Source organism: Ovis aries, chromosome 4 (genome assembly GCF_016772045.2).
Source record: "Ovis aries strain OAR_USU_Benz2616 breed Rambouillet chromosome 4, ARS-UI_Ramb_v3.0, whole genome shotgun sequence".
NCBI classification, from domain to species: domain Eukaryota; kingdom Metazoa; phylum Chordata; class Mammalia; order Artiodactyla; family Bovidae; genus Ovis; species Ovis aries.
In genome coordinates this window covers 65,161,786-65,184,322 of record NC_056057.1, presented here as the reverse complement: position 1 = coordinate 65,184,322, position 22,537 = coordinate 65,161,786, and the positions used below count along the sequence as shown (strand labels likewise).

Genomic DNA, 22,537 nt, shown 5'->3' with positions numbered 1-22,537 from the left:
ATTGTGATAAATAACTTGGTGGAACACACACTAGTGGTCTTTGTAAGCCTATTAAAGTTCCTATTAAAAAAGACACATTAAAATGTCAAAAGGCAAGTTCCTAGGAAGAGTTAGTATGTAGTCCCAATTTTTATTTTTTTGAGTCTTAAAGTAATTACTCTCAATGAAGTTATTTATTGGGGTAACACTTGAATAATAGTTGAGAATTTGTATAATTTTTCCCTGGTACATACTTAAAAATGTTAGCCATTTAGCTCAACACATGTATCCTATTTATTGATTTCCCCTGTTTTCTTAGGGCTTTAAGAATTGATATTTAATGGCAAGTTTACAATCTTGCAGGCTGTAGAAATCCACCTACCATTTGTTTTTAAGTCAGTATCTGTTAAAATCCTACTTTGAACATTTTTCCATCCTTGCTCACAGCAAGCATGTTATATCGTATTTGAGTTAAGTTTGCATAAAGATTAATAAGTTAGCGTTTCAATTTTTCTGTAACAACAACAAAACCTTTTTCCGTGCATGCATAAGTGAGCGGAAGTTCCACAGACTTTTGGACTCTTCTGTTCGTATGCATCAGTCTCTTGATGTTTCCTGTCTGCCTTTTGCACTACCTATACAGCTGTTTTTCATGTGTTTTTCAGACTTGGAGAAGGACCAAGTATTTTTGACAGCTGCATGCTGAACTGCAATATACACTTGGCCACAGGTCACGTTTGCATTTCTTCACTTGTATTTTTCCTTAGTGTGTAAAAGAAATATGAGCATAGAGAGATTCAGAAAGCATGTAGCATGCTGAGTAATGGTAGTCTCCTTTCATGTATGCCCCTGCGCTTACTCTGCTACATAGATGCCACAGGAAGACAAAGACAGCCGAAAAATGGAGGAAATGGTATTCAGAACTACCCTCTTGGGCCCCTTGTTGCTATAATAATGAATGATGGAAAATGCTCCGGGTCATGCATGGTGGAAGGAACCGAGACGTGTGCACGCACGCATAGACACACGCACGCACACACACAGGGCTACAGACCATTTTAGTGAGTGGGCTATCATTTAGTAGAATTATAACTGTTAAACTAGCAGGCAATCAACATATAATTGATTACCAGTTTATGGATCATGTTAAAGCTTTGACTGGATGATATTTTATCACCAGGAAATGGGATACACTTTTTAATAAATATTCGTTTCATGAAGTTGCCATAATGGAACTTCCTTGCTTTCACTCACCCATCCCCACAGTCACAGAATTTTTTCTTTGTCTTTGGAAATGAAAAATACTGATTTCCAAAATTCTTTCAAAATGATTTTGCTAGGTCTTTTGTCAGTTTGTCCCTAGATCTTGCAATTAGTATTTCAAATCACAATGCTTATTTTTCTCTCATTGTGGTTAAGATTAATGAGATAAACATCAGATTTTAAATTCTGATGAAATCTCCAAACCTTCCTAATTATTTCAACTTTAAAAGATATTTCCCCTGTATTGTTCGGCAATGCTTTTTGAGGAAGCATCACTTAGATATTGTCATCTTTTCAATCGGTTGCTTTTACATTTCATGCCCTATTGGTAAAACTTGATCCATTCCACTATATCAAATCTAGCTGCCTCTGTATCTTTTCCTAATATGTTCTTTTTTCTCTTGCAGAAATTTCCTCTGCTTTTCCCTTTGATTGCTTTTCATTCCACCTGTCCTAAGTCTAGGCATTCTCAGTTGAGAGGTGGGATACATCCTGCCTTTATCATGAAACCTTTCGCAGGAAGCTCACCCTAATGAAGTTCTTTGTACTTAGTCTGTTTCACATCATTAAGATTGTGTTTGTTAGCATACATTATTTTTTAAAAATGGATCTAGTGTGCTATAATGGAGTCAGATTCTGGTTTGAGTATTGTCATTTTTTAATTTGGCATTAGACGAATTATTTAAGCTCTGTGGTTTTCAGTCTTCTCATGTGTGAAATGAGACTATTGTTAGTAAAGCATGTAGCTATATGCTGGGCAAATGTTTAGCACAAAGGTGGGAATATAACAGGTGCTCAGTAAATGGCAGTAGTAATTTGCTGTTCTGTGTTTCTTACAGCTCCTAATATAATACTGAGCATGTGGTAAAGGCTGAGTATGGTTCATGGCTAGGTCATTTAAATAGCTCCTGAAATCCCATCGCTTTTATAAGGCTTCCTGTTGGCTGAGTATTAGAACTACAAAACTTTCATGACTTCTCTAGACTGTTCTTTCTTTTCCCATTATCTGTAAGGGGAGCCTTTGGTATGTTTTCTGAAGTGACTTCCAAAACGGTGATTGGAAGGAATTATTTATTTATTTTTGAGTAATGTTTTGGATTGATCCCTACATTCTTCTGAACGTCAGTGGCCAGGATTGTAATAAATAAAGCATTTTTCATGTACTTAAAATGCAGTGTGTGAAACACATAGAATAGAGTCTCAGCTAATCTGAGCTGCAGATGAATAAATTATTCTGCCTAGCTCACTTCAGCTCAACAGATGTTTATTAGTGTATATCCCATGTGCCAGGCATTTTCTAATTGTTGGATTTACAAAGATGAGTAAGGCTTACCTTCCTGCCTTTGAGTTTAACCTAGAGTTACTGAGAGACACAAAAATAGATCATTTCAGTCAGTCACTAGCTGTGAGATGAAGGTAGGGGTGGAGCTCTCTGGGATCACAGTTGGAGGGTAATTGAAGGGAAAGAGAAGGTTTCTGGGAAGACATGAGCTTCAGCCTGTGATGTCTCTCAGAGGACAAATGGTTTGATCCACTTGGCTCAGGGACAGAGACCCAACTCAGCTTCAATATTCATGAGAATTTATTACCTGTTAAGTTCATGAAAAGGTTTGGCTCCAAGTGAGACTTGATGCACTAGCTCAAACAGTTAAGAGCTGATCTCTTAACTGCACCCTGGTAAAAGTCAAATGGCTTCTGTGACTCCAGACCTTATCTGCCTCACATGTGAGTCCCCGGGGAGAAGAGTAGGGTTTTCTGTAGTTTCAACTCAGTTTAGGGATTTAGTTTCTTTCATTGGCTGTAAATTATAACCATCCTTTAACCAATCACTGTAACTAGTGGGATACTAATTAGTTTACATAAATCAGGGCCTACCTATCCTCAAGTTTAGAATGAAGTCAGTCTCATTCAAGCTTTGTGGCTAAAGATGGGAGGAGAGGGGAATGGATGACCAGGATGCATCCAGTATATATTCACTATCCCAGAGGAAGAAACTTGTGAGGTTTTTTTTTTTTTTTTGGAGAGGTAATAATACAAGCAAAAGCAAGGAAGTGTACACCAACATGATGTGTGTGGGAGACAGCAAGTATTTAAATATTAATACAGCATGTAGTGTGAAACTTAGAGAATAATTATAAAAATAATAATGTAATGCAGTATTTAACCCCTGCTGGATCTTCTGATTTTCATACATTGCTTAATTTAATTCTCACAACACCTAACTAGGTAGGTACATCATCTTGTAGATAAGTACTGGGTACTAGGTAGGTGCATCATCTTGTAGATAAGGAATTTGAGCCCAAAGTAACAGCTAATAATTGGTTGAGCTGGACTAAACTCAGATTATCTGACTCTAGAGGCAGCCCATGGGGACATGACAGTATAGTACTTTCCTCTGTATTGCTAGAGTTTCAGCAAAAAAGACTTCATATATCATGCTAAGGAGCCAAGCTTTCTCTGGGGCTCAAGTTGTCTTCAAGCTCTAGGTCTGTTGTAGCATGCGAAAACAGTGGTTCTCAAACTCGATCGTGCATCAGATAGCCTCTTGTTGTTGCTTAGTACTAAGTTGTGTCCACCACTCTTTGGACCCCATGGACTGTAGCCTGCCAGGCTCTTCTGTCAATGGGATTGTCCAGGCAAGAATACTGGAATGGGTTGCCGTTTCCTTCTCCTGGGCATCTTCCTGACCCAGGGATCGAACCCATGTCTCCTGCATTGACAGGTGGATTCTTTACTACTAAGTTACTAGTGAATACTGAAACAACCTCTAGGGGCTTGTTAAAACCTAGACTTCTGGGGCCCTAACATCAGAGTTTCTGATTCCATAGATTTAGGGTGGGACTCTAGGATTTGCATTTCTAAGAATTTCCTTAGACAATACTGATGCTGGTGGTCTTGGGGCCACAATTTGAGGAGCGCTTCTTTGAGGTCTTTGGAAGGCTATGGTTCAGTGACATTCAACATATTGAAATGAACTTAAATTTTACTGGTACTTTTACTTGGAGGTATACATGTCTTGATCTCACATTTTTTAATAATACAGAGACTATTTTTTGGTTACAGTAGTATCCTCCCCCATAGGTCAATGAAACAATGTGTTTCATTGATTGGATTTCTTCTGTCTCTGATTCTTGACTTACTAAGATTAAATGTACTGCTCTTCTCCTAGGCCCTGCTCAACTTGCCAGTGCTCACTATTCTCCCTGATGGTTAAAAAACGTACATTTGAATACAAAAGGAATATATTGGAACACTTTGTTTACAGTTTTATTGTGAAAAATATAAATATCAGAATAACATGAGTCTCCATATTAACACCATTTAGAGTCAACAGTTATAAATGTTTAACATATACATGTATACACACTTTTTTAATGAATGTTTTGAAAGCAAATTACAGATCTTGTGCCACTTCACTCATAACTGTTGCAACACATATTTAATGAGAACATTCTCTTATGTAGTCACACCATGATCACACTTAAGAAAATTAACAATAATACCTACTGCTATCTAACATGCATTTGTGTTCCAATTTCCCCACTTGTTCCAATGCCTTGTATATCTGGTTGTGTTTTGGTGCCAGAGTCTAATCAAGTGAAATTAAATTTTAAGAGTCAGCAAAGCTGGGTGGGTCTTTATGCTCAGATAAGTTCTGTGTTATTTAAGATACAAATTTGGTTGCTTTAATAAAGACCCACCCAACTTAATTAAGGAAGATGTTTATTTCTGTCAAATTTGATCACTTAGAGATGAAGTGGTCTGGGACTGAAAGGCAGCTCTTTTGCTTTCAATATGTGGCTTCTATCTCTGAGGCCAGGATAGCTGTTCCAGCACTATCATCATGCTGGGAAGAGAGGAAAAGAGTGTATACTCATTCCTTTTAAGGGTATACCTGGCTGGTGCACATATCACCTTGCTCCTGTCTCATTGGCAAGGAAGTAATCATATATCTGTTATACAGGCCTGGAGATATAGGCTTTAATTCTGTCTGGATGGCTATGTGTCTAGAGGTCAAGTACATATAGCATCCATACAAACTCATACCCTATGGTTTGAAAACTTTAATATAATTAGTAGATAAAGAATAGATAAAACAACTTAAAACAGTGACTGAAAAGCCTACTATGCATTATAAAAGAATTTGAGCATTGAGGGAATACTCTTCAAAACAGCATTAACAAGAACAATCTCTTTGTTTTTAGAGATGCCAGAGTGAATCAGATGTGTGTTTAGTGAACATATGCTAAGACAATATTCAACCTGAAACATTTCTCAGACTATTTAAAATGGTTAAATTTATTGAATCAATCAAGATGGGGTGGAGTATGTTGCAGTAATAAGCACTCAAAATCACCATTTGTTTTCTTTTAAAAACACTCCTTTGGCAACACATTTTTCTTTTTAAAAATTGCTCTTGTTTCTATAATCAGATACGGTAATAAGATCGCCATCAATTTCTATATAATTTCATTTGTTTTTGAGTAAAATATTCTTTAAATTTCAACATTTAGGTATATATACTATATTGACCCTGTTTAGTCCCTCAGTCGTGTCCAACTCTTTGCGACCCCATGGACTGTAGCCCGCCAGGCTCCTCTGTCCATGGAATTCTTCAGGCAAGAATAGCGCAATGGGTTGCCATACCCTTCTCCAGTATAGACCCTGATATCAAGGTAATATGAAATAGTTACTATAGGACTTACTGTACACAGTAAGTATGAGTTAGAGATGACAGATAAATTAGAAGACTGACCTTTTGTTTATTCCCTTAGATTAACTTGATTTTCCTTTGACAGAATTCTTCCCTTTGTGATATTTAGACAATAGTATATAGTAATCACACTAGCAGATGAAAAGTTATAGTCACTGGATCTTTCTCAGATTAGAGATACTATCAATTCAGTTGCTCAGTTGTGTCTAATTCTTTGTGACCCCATGAACTGCAGCATGCTAGGCTTCCCTGTCCATCACCAACTCCCAAGAGCTTGCTCAAACTCACGTCCATTGAATCAGTGATGCCATTCAACCATATTATCCTCTGTTGTCCCCTTTGCTTTCTGCTTTCAATCTTTCCCAGCGACAGAGTCTTTTCCAATGAGTCAGTTCTTCGCATCAGGTGGCCAAAGTACTGGAGTTTCAGCTTCAGCATCCATTCTTCCAATGAATATTCAGGACTGATCTCCTTTAGGATTGACTGGTTGGATCTCCTTGCAGTCCAAGGGACTCTCAAGAATCTTCTCCAACACCATAGTTCAAAAGCATCAATTCTTCGGTGCTCAGTTTTCTTTATAGTCCAACTTTCATATCCATACATGACTACTGGAAAAGCCATAGCCTTGACTAGACAGACCTTTGTTGGCAAAGTAATGTCTCTGCTTTTTAATGTCCTGTCTAGGTTGGTCATAGCTTTTCTTCCAAGGAGCAAGTGTCTTTTAATTTCATGGCTGCAGTCACCATCTGCAGTGATTTTGGAGCCCAAGAAAATAAAGTCTGTCAGTGTTTCCATTGTTTCCCTATCTATTTGTCATGAAGTGATGGGACCAGATGCCATGATCTTAGTTTTCTGAATGTTGAGTTTTAAGCCAACTTTTTCACTCTCATCAAGAGACTGTTTAATTCTTCTTTGCTTTCTGCTGTAAAGGTGGTGTCATCTGCATATCTGAGGTTATTGATATTTCTCCTGGAAATCTTGATTCCAGCTTGTGCTTCATCCAGCTCTGTATTTTACATGATGTACTCTGTATATAAGTTAAATAAGCAGAGTGACAATATACAGCCTTGACGTACTCCTTTCCCAATTTGGAACCAATCTGTTGTTCCATGTCTGGGTTTAAGTGTTGCTTCTTGACCTGTATACAGATTTCTTAGGAGGTAGGTCAGGTGGTCTGGTATTTCCATTTCTTTCAGAGTTTTCCACAGTTTATTGTGATTTACACAGTCAAAGGCTTTGGTGTAGTCAATAAAGCAGAAGTAGATGTTTTTCTGGAACTCTCTTGCTTTTTCCATGGTTCAACAGATGTTGGCAATTTAATCTCTGGTTCCTCTGCCTTTTCTAAATCCAGCTTGAACATCTGAAATTTCATGGTTCACGTACTGTTGAAGCCTGGCTTAGAGAATTTTGAGCATTACTTTGCTAGTGTGTGAGATGAGTACAATTGTGAGGTAGTTTGAGCATTCTTTGGCATTGCCTTTCTTTGGGATTGGAATGAAAACTGACCTTTTCCAATCCTGTGGCCACTACTGAGTTTTCCAAATTTGCTGGCATACTGAGTGCAGTACTTTCACAGCATCATCTTTTAGGATTTGAAATAGCTCAACTGGAATTCCATCACCTCCGCTAGCTTTGTTCATAGTGATGCTTCCTGAGCCCCACTTGATTTCACATTCCAGCATGTCTGGCTCTAGGTATGGGATCATGGTTATCTGGGTTGTGAAGATCTTTATTGTATAGTTCTTCTGTTTATTCTTGCCACCTCTTCTTAATATATTCTGCTTCTGTTAGGTTTCTATACATATGTTAGATATACCATTTCTGTCCTTTATTGAGCCCATCTTTGCCTGAAATGTTCCCTTGGTATCTCTAATATTCTTGAAGAGATCTCTAATTTTCCCATTCTGTTGTCTTCCTCTAATTCTTTGCATTGATCACTGAGGAAGGCTTTCGTATCTCTCCTTGCTTTTCTCTGGAACTCTGCATTCAGATGGGTATATCTTTCCTTGTCTCCTTTGCCTTTAACTTCTCTTCTTTCCTCAGCTATTTGTAAGGCCTCCTGAGACAACCATTTTGCTTTTTTGCATATCTTTTTCTTGGAGATGGTCTTGATTCCTCCCTCCTGTACAATGTCATGAACCTCCATCCATAGTTCTTCAGGCATTCTGTCTATTGGATCTAATCCCTTGAATCTATTTGTCACTTCCATTGTATAATCGTAAGGGATTTGATTTAGGTCTTACCTGAATGGTCTAGTGGGTTTTCCCTACTTTCTTCAGTTTAAGTCTGAATTTGGCAATGAGGAGTTCATGATCTGATCCACAGTCAGCTTCTGATCTTGTTTTTGCTGACTGGATAGACACTGTACTATAGAAATGATCATCACTGTCATCTTCTCAGTGTATTTGAAGAATGGTGAACCTTGTAGTTAATATTTTTACAGACTAATAGTAGAAAACACTTCATAATCTGTTTATAGTTTGGGGGCTTCCTTGGTGGATCAGCTGGTAAAGAATCTGCCTGTGATGTGGAAGACCTAAGTTCGTTCCCTGGGTTGGGAAGATCGCCTGGAGAAGGGAGCGGCTACCCACTCCAGTATTCTGGCCTGGAGAATTCCATGGACTACATTGTTTAGTCCATGGGGTTGCAAAGAGTTGAACATAACTGAGTGACTTACAGACTAATGGTGCTGCTGCTGCTAAGTCGCTGCAGTTGTGCCCGACTCTTTGTGACCCCATAGATGGCTCCCCCCATCCCTGGGATTCTCCAGGCCAGAATACTGGAGTGGATTCCCATTTCCTTCTCCAAGGCATGCATACATGGTAAGTCGCTTCAGCTGTGTCTGACTCTGTGCGACCCTATGGACAGCAACCCACTAAGCTCCTCTGCCCATGGGATTCTCCAGGCAAGAGTACTGGAGTGGGTTGCCATTTCCTTCTCCCTTACAGACTAATACTTACAGATTAATAGTAGAAAACATTTCAAAATCAGTTGATAGTTTATGACAGTCGATGATTAGTATTATTCAGTATTAATTGTTTTCTCTCCCAACAGAGCTCAACACTGATTTGTATAAAACTGGTGCTTAATACATGTCTATGGATTTGGTGTGCTGTGTTTGACTGATGTTTAAGTCTTGTGAAAATATGGGTTGACATACTATGAAGACGAGAAATAGCCTGGTGCAGAACAGTTTATAGTTCTGATTTTGGAAAAAATAATATCTTGCAGAGTCATGACTATTGTCAGGGATTATCTTGAGCTAGAAATTTTAGCTCATGTAAATGAAAACAAGTATATTTAAAGCTATAGACATGAATAATGAAAAAACTGGGAAATGTGTATAGAGTGAAATACAATAATCTTATAGCTTCATTGGTTTGCATTCTAAGATTTAAGCTGCTCATTTTGCCCCTGGCGGGAAAAATTAACTTTGTGTTGAACAGTGATAAAATCATTGTATTTATAAAATGAATATGTCATTTAATTTCCTTTAATTTTTCTTTAGGTCGTGATTTAATTTGTATCCAGTCTGTGGATGGGATGCTGATGGTGTTTGAGCAGGAAAGCTATGCTTTTGGGAGGTTTCTCCCTGGCTCTCTTTTACCCGGCCCTCTTGCTTACAGTTCCCGAACAGATTCCTTCATTACTGCTTCTTCCTGCCATCAAGTGGAAAGTTACAAGTGAGTATGGATCTTGAATCTTTGGAATCATGATTTTTGTGTGTGTGTGCGTATGCTGCTGACAACAGAGGATGAGATGGTTGGATGGCATCACCGACTCAATGGACATGAGTTTGGGTAAACTGCAGGAATTGGTGATGGACAGGGAGGCCTGGCGTGCTGCGATTCATGGGGTTGCAAAGAGTCGGACATGACTGAATGAGCTGAACTGCACTGAACTGATGCTGCTGATCAATTCTTTTCCCCAAAGAGCTTGAATATAGCAAATAAAAAGGAGAGTGATTTTGTTGTTATAATGTAATTGTGGTGACTTAGTGGATATAATTTACATATAAAATATTTGCAAGGCAGTATAGTGCAGAGATTGAGAGGAAGGATTTGGAGAGAGGCACACGTGGATTGAAGTCCTGATTTTGCGACTCTCAGCTGTGTAAAACGGTGGCCTTATCCTGAATGTAAAGGAGATAGCAACATCTATTTTGACGGATTAAGAAGGATTAAGTGTATGTTAAGTTACCATGGGGTGTGTGTGTGTGCACACGCGCGTGCATGCACACTCAGCAGTGTCCAACTCTTTGCAACCCTGTGGACTGTAGCCCACCAGGCTTTTCTGTCCATGGAATTTTCCAGGCAAGGTTACTGGAGCGGGTTGCCATTTTCTTCCCTAGGGTTTCTTCCTAACCCAGAGATGGAACCTGCATCTTTTGCGTCTCCTGCATTGGCAAATGGATTCCTTACCAATAGAAAATGCTCAATAATTATTGTGATTGTTCCCTGAATTATAAATAATAAAACACAGGGTAAATGAAAAACACTCAGATACAAATACATATATAGAATGATTTTATAACAAAAAAAAAGAATGCATGTGACATGAGAAGAATACTGGCAAGAAATACAAGTGTTATTATGAATGTTTTTAAAAGAACAGTCCACAGAAGTGAGGTATGATAATGACCCTTTTCACTAGAAATTTTTATCGATTTTGGTGAATTGTGTTTGAGAGAGACCCGTTTTTCTTCTACCAGCTAAGTTTCAATAAGAATTATGGTTTCTAGTTTTGAGGCTATGCTTTTTGTTGGAAGAGAGAATGGGAAAAAAATGTAGATATCCATTCTGGGAAAAGAAATAGTCTTGGAGAATTATAATATCTTCAGCAACTTTATTTTTGTTATCTTACTGATGGCAGCATTTAGAACTTTAAACATCTAGGCAGCACTTCATTATAGCCTTTCAGTATTGTTTTTGGCCACATGATTTTTCCCAAGGCAGGAAGGAAGTATATAAATTCATCAGGCAACAGCTGCAAATTTTTGCCTCAAGTTTTATTATTGTGTATATTGCAAGTTAACGTAGTTTTCCCTTGATAAGTGACCATCTACGCTTTGAAAATTATTGTTAAGGCAATGAGGATTTAAAACTCTGAAAATAAGCAAATATTTGTGACTAAGCAGAAGTTAACTGATGGAGGTAGTGTATCATTATGTCATATTCCTTCTACAGTGCCTATGGCTCTTGTCCAAAGGAGATGAATAAGTTGTGGCATTGCTACTGGTAATAAATAAAATAGTATAATTGTTTTGAGACACTGAAAAAAAAAATCTGTATAATTCATTCAATCCTGCCAAAACTTAAGCAATATTGAGGAGATCTGGATTTCAGCTTTCCACCCTAGTTCTTGCCAAATAGTGTGATACTAGCAGTGTTACACTGGGGTCACGATATAAAGATTTGAATGTCCCATGACTTACTCTTTGAAATATGTGGAATTAATATGTAATACTCTTTGAAATATGTAGGAATTAATTTGGTAATAACTCCAGGAGTGATTAGTTTAGGAAGCAATGTGTAGGTTTCTTTAGTGTGAAGGTTTAATCTCACAGAAACTCATACTGTTTTAACTGTGGTGATTCTCCAGCATACTGATCTATTAAATTGATCTTCATCTAGAACTAAAAAGTACACACTTTATTTATTATGTGAATCTTTTATAATGGTAAAATGCATGGGATTTGTGATTATTATGAAATGATGACAATTAAGAGGGTTTATAACATTAAGCGCTATATTGTATTTATATACACTTTTAAGTATAATAGGTTAAATGATAATCACAGTTTTAAATGATAATCACAGGTATAATTTAGGATGGGAGAAAGCAAGAGAACTGTAGTTTTGGTCTTTGGAGGCTTCATTAAATCTATAATCAGTTAATATAAAAGGCTTTTAAGACATAATTCATCTTCATTTTTGATATTGATCTTTAATTACTTTGAATACAGATAAGTTATGTTCAGATAGGAACTGGAGAAGGCTATGAATCTCAAACTTTACTGTACATAAGAATCATCTGGGCCTTCTTTTATAAAATGTATGTTTGCTGATTCTCAAGCTCCAACCCTGTAGATCTTGATTTTAGTAGGTTTGGGAAAAAGATCCAGAAATCATTACAAATACATGCTCCAGGTGCTTCTAATTCAGGGACACACTTTGAATGTTGTTTTTCTTTGAAAGTGAGAGAATTGCCTTTTTTTTTTTTTTTTTTTGGTAGAGACGGGGCCTGTGGCCATTCCCTTGGCCATGTTTTTGCCAACTTGGACGGTCTTTTATTTTTCTCTTTCTTTCCTTGTCAGAATAATTTAGGCAGTAAATCATGATTTGTCTACATTTTTTCCCCTCTTACTCAGCTCTTGCTTTGCATTCTGATTGACATTCAGGTCTTTATATTTTCAGTTGGAATTCTGTTTTTGTTATCTCTAATCTAGACTTTGACGGGCCTTTCTGATGTCTATTCTTTTAAAGTAGGTGTTTAACAAGATCTACCTGTTAATGAATGAAGGAATGAAATGTTAATGTTATGTTAACATTATGTTAATGAAATGTTAATATTAATGTATGAAGGAATGAAAAGTTTATGAGGAAACCTTCTATTTTGTTACTGGAATCTTTCAATGAAAATGATTCTCACTAGCACAATCAAGAATGTTTTAGCTATTGTTGGAATGAACATAGTAATGCTTTGTATCAGAGCTTCCAATTCTAGTAGAATTCTACAGGTTAAATTATCGAAGTTCCCAAATCTGGCACGCTTTCAGGTGACAGCTATTTTTCATTTGAAAATAAATGATTTTGGAGGGTTTACTTTTGTATTTCTGTGACACCTCAATCCATCTTTTACTTACTTGCTGCTGTTTTTATGATGTGATACAGAAGAGCACTAAATTATATGGTTGAGTTTGTCATTGGTGCTCTATGGGACCTGTTAAGCATTTGTGACTATTGGTTCAAAAAATACCACGGTTCACCTGGACTTGCTGTATCTGTGATTAGTGCCTTTCTGTTCTGAAAAATATGTATGACAGTCTTTCATGAAATTTTTTTTACATTGGACCTGATTATTCTTTCAGCACTTTTAATAAGGGAATTTTATTCTTTAGCTTATATCACTGAACACTTGAGTGATAAGAAAAAATATCCAGGTGTTTTATTTCAGAATTTCCAAGTCTGCTTGGAGTTGTTCAGTTCTGAAAATAGATTTCCATGTACATTATTGATCCCAGTTAAGCAAATTTAATAAAGAATTGTGAAATAAATGCTATTGGAAGTTTGTCATCATCTAAATTTATTGCCAGTTATGTTTAGGAATAAAATCCTCTTCTGAGCTGTCTTCCAAGAAGAGAATTGTTCTGGATTTAGAAATCAGGAGTGAATTTTGGCTGTGTCTCTGCATGTTGTTTTGATGTTAATGAGACCACTTTAGGGGTTCACTTATGCCTCAGATGAAATAATAACTCTCTACAGTTATATAAGAAGCTTCAAACAGCTCAAAAGCTTTGGATTTTTTCAACAACCTCATTAATATCCATATTATCCTCTGGTAGGTTGGTGTCTGCAGGAAATGAACTGCCTATGTTAATTATTGCCTGAGGTTAAATCCATTAGGACTGGTCCATTAGAGCTGGTCCATTAAGACCAGCTCTGGACTGATGTTTTAGTCACCAGTGCACACTATTTCTGTTATCGTGAACCAGGAAGACTAAAGGAATCCTATTTGGTCAGAGTGTGAGGTGTAATTATTTGGGAGTTTTGAAGACCTAGGGATATTGAAGGTCATTCTCAGATGGTATTTGCTGCAACTGCCTATGGAATTTTTTAGCATGGTTTTACAAGGTTGAGATCTTCAGCCTGCTGCTGTTTTTTGGGTCTCATTTCCTATGACTTATTCCTCTCTGCCAGGCATCTCTCCTAAGCTCCTGCCGTAGCCTTTGATGTCTCTTTTACTGCTGCATGCCTTTGCATGTGTTGTTTGCTTTGCCATAATGTTTTTTAGTCTTTAACAGCATGATGAGTTTTCACTCTTTCTTCAAAACCTAGCTTTCTCCTCCTTAACTGATACCAAGAACATATATATTTCCTCCACCTGTTGCAGGAAGGGGGACCCCTTACAGGCCCCGAAACTGGGCTCTTGTCTAACACTTGGAAATGAATTGTCCGAGGAGACACATGTGCTGACAAAGCAAGAGATTTTATTGGGAAAGGGCACCCGGGTGGAGAGCAGTAGGGTAAGGGAACCCAGGAGAACAGCTCTGCCACGTGGCTTGTGGCTCGCAGTCTTGGGTTTTATGGTGATGGGATTAGTTTTTGGGTTGTCTTTAGCCAATCATTCTGACTCAGAGTCCTTCCTAGTGGTGCATGCTTTGTTCAACCAAGATTGATGGCAGAAAGAAGGATTCTGGGAGGTGGTCGGACATGTGGTGTCTCCTTTTGACCTTTCCTGAACCCTTCTGGTTGGTGGTGGCTTAGTAGTTCCATGGTCCTTACCAGGACCTCCTGTCATAAAACAACTCATGCAAATGGTTACTATGGTGCCTGGCCAGGGTGGGCGGTTTCAGTCAGTGTGCTTACCCTAACATACCCATGTTACCTGTTTCTATCATATTCCTTTGGTACTTATATACATGCCACTCAGCACAGTGCACTCTGAGTTACACTTATTTGTTTGTATTATATATGAATCTCCTCAACTACTTTGGAAGGTCTTGGTGGATATAGGTCATGTTGTAGTTTTCCCCCTTGTTAATGCTTGTATGAGATCCCTACTATGTGTTTATTGAATGAATGAACTTTATATGCATTAAGCTTTCTTATTAACTGAAAGACCGGTTTTCATGAATGTACTGCAAAATCTATCATAATTCATAGTCATTATTCATTCACTAAAGATCAGAGGCTTTTTACAAATGAAATATTGCTGACTGGAATAGAATACTTTACAAGTTGGTATATAACATTGAAATACTAGTGTACATTTTAGTGCTTATTTAGATATTCTACATTGCCTTTCTTCATTAAAGTCCCTGATGTTTACACTATCAGACATCTTTCTCTTAGACAATAGGAGCTATCTGAACATATCTCTTTACTAATTTTTCTCTTACCTATTGAAAGTGGAAAGGGATCTATGAGCCTAAAATTTCTTCATTTTGAGTAGGATTATTACTCTGAAAATATACCATAAATTAATGGAAATTAGGGAATTTAAACTTTATTATCTAAATCATTTCTAAATTGAATGATATTTATCAGTTGTTTTGAAAGATGGTCTGAGCTAAATGTTACAATTTTTAAAAAATTTATTTTATTGTCTTATAATTGATTTACAGTGTCGTATTAAATGTTGCTGTTGAAATAAAATACTGATAGAAAGTCCTAATGTCCATAATGTCCATTATTGAGAACTTATTACATACCAGATAAATTACTAGGTGATTTATCTCTGTGTATATAGAAATCTGTATCTATTTGTCAACCTGTCAGTAAAAAATTGGGTATCTAGTGTATATCAGATATTGTGCTGTGCTTAGTTGCTCAGTCATGTCCAAATCTTTGTGACCCCATGGACTGTAGCCCACCAGGCTCCTCTGTCCATGGGGATTCTCCAGGCAAGAATACTGGAGTGGGTTGCTATGTCCTCCTCAAGGGAATCTTTTCAACTCAGGGATCGAACCCAGGTCTCCCAAATGCAGTCGGCTTCTTTGCCGTCTGAGGTACCAGGGAAGCCCAAGAATGCTGGAGTGGTAGCCTGTCCCTTCTCCAGGGAACTTCCTGACCCAGGAATCAAACTGGGGTCTCCTGCATTGCAAGTGGATTCTTTACCAGCTGAGCTACCAGGGAAACCCTATCAGATACTGTACCAGACAGTTAAATTATTTTTTAAATTCTTCTAACAATGCTTGAGTTAAGATTATTATTCCCATTTTATAGATAAGAAAGATTAAGGCATAGAGTGATTAATTTTCAAAAATTTTCTCAACTAGTTAATGGTTCAGCTGGGAATTAAACTCAGACCTTCTGGGGTCCACAGATATTAATAATTTCTACTGCCACTTTTTTGGGGATGGTTGCAATAACTCATCTGGTTGTTTTGCATCATTTGTATTTTTCTCTATTTTGGGTTTTGGTACTGGATCTTTATTGAATATTGTTATTTATCACATAAAATTCTAATGGGAGATACTTTGACATTTGGCTGAGCTATTTCCCCAATATTGAATTTTGGGTCATATGGTTACAATTTCGTTATCACTACAGTTTTACATAGTCTTATGCCACAGTACAAATTCGTCATCATTCAGTAGAATTCATTACTGAATTCATTCACGAAATTTTACAATGTTTAAAATCAAGGAGAAGGTGATACATAAGATTTGTAGGTTATGTATATTTAAAAATTTAATTATATTGAGATTATGTGCTTTTAAAGTAACTTACACATTTTAACTATAAAGTCACTTACAGTTATTCCATATCTTTTAAACAGATACCAAGTACTTGCTTTTGCAACGGATGCAGATAAAAGACAAGAGACTGAACAACAAAAACATGGGTCTGGAAAAAGACTAGTTGTAAGGCCTTTTTAAAATATATAAAAATTTTAGTAATGTTATATCTAGTCACAGATGTTTGTTCAGAATAAGAATTCCTGGGAAGAAAAATTTAAAAAAATACATTTCAGACGTTTTCTGTGTTAAGGTTATGTCAGTGATCAGAAAATTTAGTTAGCTGTTATTGAGCAATGGAGACACATGCCTAGTCATGGTAACCATGTACCAGATTATAGAACTGTGCCACTAGGATTATAATGTACAGATGAGGTCACTTTGAACTGCAGTGATTATAAACTAACAAAATAAAAATTTAAAAATTCCTTTAATAGACAAAAAAGTTGCTACTAGTATAGATGCATGATGAAATATAAGTAAAAGATGAAAATTTTTCACAGCCTGCAAAGATTAAGTTTGTGCACAAGTGAAATTTGGTAACTTTGAGAAGTAGTTTGAAGCAAAAATGTTTGAGTTTTATGGTTTTTGGACTTAAATTTAGATATTTAATCCACTCTGAGTTTATTTTTGCGTAAGGTGTGATGAAATGTTGTAATCTCATTCTTTCACATTTAGCTGCCCAGTTTTGCCGGCACCGCTTATTGAAGAGATTGATGTGGTGCTGCCTGGGCGTGTACCAATCATGACTGTCCCCTCCCTGCTTAGACATTGCTTTGGGTCTTAGCTGCCTTTATGTCTAATGGCTGGGTTCTTTCCACGGTCATGTTAGCTCTCGCTCCAGTGTGGAGCTGCAATATGACGTAAGTGGGGCTGGAACATTCAGTTTGTTCATGGGACAGTTGTGAAAAGCCAGTCAGATACTCACAAAGTTCTGATCTGCACTTTCTGCCCTGTTTCAGGAGTGAACAAACTTGCTTGCACTCCTTTGGGAACAGAAGGCTTTCCCCAGCCTTCCTGTTAGTCCTACCAGCACTCCAACCAGTCAAGAGGCTCCTCTTCTTTGTGGAGGACCCCAGGACTGGGGTGCCTAATATGTAGCTCAAACTGCTCACTTCCCAGGGAGGATCTCTGCCTGTGAAATCTCTCTTCTCCTCTGAATTCTCTCCCTTGGGTACAGGTGATCGTTTCTCTTCCCTTGCTGCCTCATTACATGTGAATCTCTTTCTCAGCCTTGGTTGTACAGGAGTCTTTCTGCCAGCTTATTTTTTGCTGAGAATTGTTCCACATATGGAGGTATTTCTGTTGTGTTTGATGCAGCAAGTAAGTTCTACATCTTCCAACTCTGCCATCTTGATTTCCTCCTCTAGGAGGAGACATCTCCTCCATCTTTTAGCTTGTATTGTTCCCATAAGAAATCTTTCATCTTATCTTGGTTCCTTGGTACACAATATCTTTTTTCTCCATGTGTTTTTCAGATTTTTTTCTTATCACTTCTTTTGAGCAGTTAGATTATAATGTGTTTTGTATAGTTTTCTTTCATTCCTTTTTTTTTTGTGCTTATAGATTTGTTGAACTTAATGTACTTGTGAATTTATAATTTTCATGAAATTCAGAAAATTTTTTAGCTATTCTTCAAAGATATTTTTCTGTTCTCCATCTTTTTTCCTCCTCACTCAATTACACATACATTTAGGCTACTTGAAGTTACCCTACTGGTCACAGATTTGCTCTTTGGTTTAAAAAATTCTTTTTTCTATTTCATTTTGGATAATCTCTACTACTGTGTTTTCAAGGTCACTAATATTTTGTCTGTAATGTCTAATCTGGTATTAATTCCTGTCTAGTATAGTTTCTCAGAGAAGGCAATGGCAGCCCACTCCAGTACTCTTGCCTGGCAAATCCCATGGATAGAGGAGCCTGGTAGGCTGCAATCCATGGGGTCGCTAGGAGTTGAACACGACTGAGTGACTTCGTTTTCACTTTTCACTTTCATGCTTTGGAGAAGGAAGTGGCACCCCACTCCAGTGTTCTTGCCTGGAGAATCCCAGGGACGGGGGAGCCTGGTGGGCTGCCATCTCTGGGGTCGCACAGAGTTGGACACGACTGAAGCTACTCAGCAGTATAGTTTCTATCTCTACAAGTTCAATTTAGGTGTTTGAAAAAACATCTTCCTTGTACATTTTTTAAATTAAATAGATACAATTTATTTAACATAAGGATTATAAACTGTATGTAATACAGTTTATTTATCTCTACATTATGGATCACATTTTCTTGTTTCTTTACATGCTTGATAATTAAAAAGAAAAACTAAAACTACTAAAAACCACATTTTGGGTCGTTCTTTCCCTGGCTTTGAGTAATTTTCTGCATGAATGTGCTGATATGTACTCAGCTTATTTGAGAAGATTCTTAACAGATCTGAGTTCTGCCTCTGTGCTGCTGTCTAAGTATTTATTAGATGCCAGGATATTGGATGGAGGAGCCTGGTAGGCTGCAGTCCATGGGGTCGCTAAGAGTCGGACACGACTGAGTGACTTCACTTTCACTTTTCACTTTCATGCATTGGAGAAGGAAGTGGCAACCCACTCCAGTGTTCTTGCCTGGAGAATCTCAGGGACGGGGGAGCCTGGTGGGCTGCTCTCTATGGGGTCGCACAGAGTCAGACATGACTGAAGTGACTTAGCAGCAGCAGCAGGATATAGTCAGTTTCACTTTGTTTGAAACTATGTACTTTTATATTTCTATAAATCTTTTTGAGCCTCAGCCTGGAAGACAGTTAAGTTACTTGGAAGCAGTCTGATCCTTTTTGGTCTTGCTTTCGAGTCTTGTTAGGTGGGACCAGAGCAGTGCTCATTCTGGAGCTACTTGTACCCCCTTCTGAGGTACTAGCCTTCTGAAAGTTCTTTCCAACTCCCTGTAAATTATGAGGTGTCCCAGTCTGGCTTGTGAGCACAGGCAGTATTCCAGGCCCTGTGTAAATGCTGGGCACTGTTACCGCTAATCCTTTTGGGTGGTTCTTTCCCTGGCTTTGAGTAATTTTCTACATAAATGTGCTGATAAGTACTCAACTGAATATCCGAGAGAATTCTTAACAGGTCTCAGAGTTCTGTCCTTGTGTTGCTCTCTCTTTTTTAGCATGCTGTCTTGTGAACTCTAGCTGCCTTGGTTTCTCTCAACTGTTAGCATTCATCTGCTCAACCCAGGGGGCCTTGTGGACTTTGCCTGGGTTTCTTCTCCCTGTCCCATGGCCTAAAAACGCTCTCATGGCTGGGGCAGTTATACCACTCACCTCATTTGTTTTCTGTTTTCAAGGGATTGCTGTCTTTTGTTTTCTGATATCCAATTCTTCACAAACCGTTGTTTCAAACATTTTGTCCATGTTGTGGTTGTTTCAGGTGGGACGGTAGAATTTTTTTCCTGTCGCTGTATCATGGCTGGAAGTGGAAGGATTTTAAAATGATTGTTCTTGGTAAACTATTGTGTATTTTGAGACTCATTAATATAGAATATGGTATATTTCTTAAGGGAAATTTGCAAAGAGTGGCACTCCGTCCCTAGTGAACTGAAAGTATTTAGTGGCTGGATCGCAGCCTGTGGCCTCAGAAACTCTGCTTATCCACTCTGAATGAATTGTCATCTCTCGGAGTCAGAGACACATCAGCCTGAGTTACAAGTGCTGACAAATAATGCTAGAATGCAAGTCTGTTAAATTGTGATGAGAAATGTCACTACCTTAGGACTTGATGTTCATGTCTTTTTGTTCAGTGGAATCTTTCTGCATAGGTGAACTACACTTGAACTAAGTGATAATTGAATAATTTATGTTTTTTTAAATATTTTTTTATTTTTGACTGTGCTGGGTCTTCCTTGCTGTGCAGGCCTTCCTCTAGTTGCGGCTAGTGGGGGCTACTATTAGTTGCGGTGGGAGGGCTTCTCATCGCGGTGGCTTCTCTTGTTGTGGAGCCCGCACTCTGGGATGCATGGGCTTCAGTAGCTGCATCACGTAGGCACAGTGTGAGCTCTAGAACACGGGCTCAATAGCTGTGGCACACCAACTTAGTTGCTCCGTGCTATGTGGGATCTTCCTGGTCCAGGGATCGAACCTGTGTCTCCTTCATTGATAGGTGGATTCTTTTATCACTGAACCACCAGGAAAGCCTGAATGATTTGTCTAAAAAAAAAAAAATTTTTTTTTACTGTTGAATGATTTGGTGTGAAGCCTAATTGAGATGAAGATACTCTGATGCATAAATGTGCATAAATGCCTATATGCCCTGTGCTATCCCTCTATTCCAGATTCTTCTTATATACACACAGATGACATTTGCCTCTCTGACTAGTCCCATTTAGATTTCATACCTTCTTCAGATACTTTAATCCAAAAGTAGATAGATGAATACCTAAATCATTTTTTGAATGGCATGAAATTTATATGTATCTTTAATGTGACTTTTCGCATCTCTTCTATGACCTTTCGTTTGTTGATTCTTGATTCTTGCTTCAAAGCCTAACTTTGAGGGTAATCTTACTTCCTCTTTGTCCAGATGCCTTTGTACATTCATCTCATTGTCATTGCTGTTTACAATATGTGCCTATCATCCAAAGCTTTTCAAAATAGTATATCTTTGCTCCTTTAGGCTTTCTTGATTTAGAAACATTAATAATTGACTGGGGACTGATTTTTTCATTATATGTCTATTTTACATTCATTCCTTCATTATTTTAAGAAACATTTATTAAACATTGACCATGTTCTGAGAGATGAAGATACCCTGGAGGAGCTCTTATGTATAGAGGAGCCTATCTATACTACTATAGTAGCTTGACAACTGCTCTATATTATTGATATTTTCAAAATTGTTTCTATATAGAAACATACTTATAGCAGTTTGACTGTAGGTTTTGTTGATTTTTAAATTTGATTTGAAAAGTAAATGCAACAGCTTTATTATGGAAAAATTTCAGTGGAGCCAGGCATCTTCTTTATGTGTATTCTTTTCAATAAGCCATGGACCCTCCCCTTCCTGACAGGACCTTTATACAGGCAGCTCATTTTACATACGATATTCTTTCACCCTCTTCTCTGCCTGCCTTTTTTCCCTTTAGCTTTATTGAAGTATAATTTACAAATAAAATTATGTAAACCTGCTGTGTACTGTGAGATGTTTTGATACATGTATCAATTGCGAAATGATTGCCAGAACTAAGTAAATTAACACTTATTTGTCTCCTCATGTGTATATATATATGTGTGTGTGTATGTGTGTGTATGTATATGTGTATATATATTTGTGGTAGGATCATTAAGATCTCTCAGCAAATTTGGAGTATACAATACAGTATTATAACTATATGTATGTTAGATCTTCAGAACTAATTCATCCTGCATAACTGAAACTTTGTACCCCTTGACCAGTATATCCTCATGTCTCCCATATCCCGGTCCTGGAAGCCAAAATTCTACTCTCTGCTTCTATCATTTTGACTTTTTTAGATTCCACAGGTAAGTGAGGTCATACAGTATTCATTTTCTGAGCCTGACGTATTTCACTTAGCATAATGTCCTCCAGGTTCATCCATGTTATTGTAAATGGCAGGATTTTTTTCATTTTCAATTCAGTTCAGTCACTCAGTTGTGTCTGACTCTTTGTGACCCCATGGACCGCAGCACCCAGGTTTCCCTGTCCATCACCAACTCCTGGAGCTTGCTCAAACTCATGTCCATTCAGTCAGTGATGCCATCCAGCCATCTCTGTCACCCCCTTCTCCTCCTGCCTTCAATCTTTCCCAGCATCAGGGTCTTTTCAAATGAGTCAGTTCTTTGTGCAAGGTGGCCAAGGTACTGGAGCTTCAGCTGTCTATTTTACAGCATCAGCCCTTCCTGTATCATGTTTTCATAACCATTCATCCATCATTGGAAGTTAGGTTGATTTCATGTTTTGGCTATTGTGAATCATGCTACAATGAACATGAGATGGCAGATATCTCCTCAGTATTCTGTTTTCACTTCCTTTGGATACATACCCAGAAGTGGATTGTTGGGTCATATGGTAGTTCTATTTTTAATTTTTTGAGGAATCTCCATATTGTTTTCCATAGTAGATGTAATGTTT

The 22,537-nt window shown here is 37.7% G+C and overlaps 1 protein-coding gene across 6 annotated transcripts in view; it reads left to right on the top strand.

Annotated features, from left to right (window-relative positions):
• The window catches only part of BBS9 (Bardet-Biedl syndrome 9), a 465,907-nt gene that overhangs the window by 110,457 nt on the left and 332,913 nt on the right, over positions 1 to 22,537 (top strand). For all 6 annotated transcript variants that reach the window (XR_006059773.2, XM_060414770.1, XM_004007907.4 and 3 more), the window contains exons 6-7: positions 9,465 to 9,639; positions 16,460 to 16,544. Coding sequence is in view for 5 of the 6 variants with exons in the window: in XM_060414770.1 (XP_060270753.1) it covers positions 9,465 to 9,639; positions 16,460 to 16,544 (260 nt within the window). In the remaining variant the exon portion in view is untranslated. The remainder of the gene's footprint in view (positions 1 to 9,464; positions 9,640 to 16,459; positions 16,545 to 22,537) is intronic.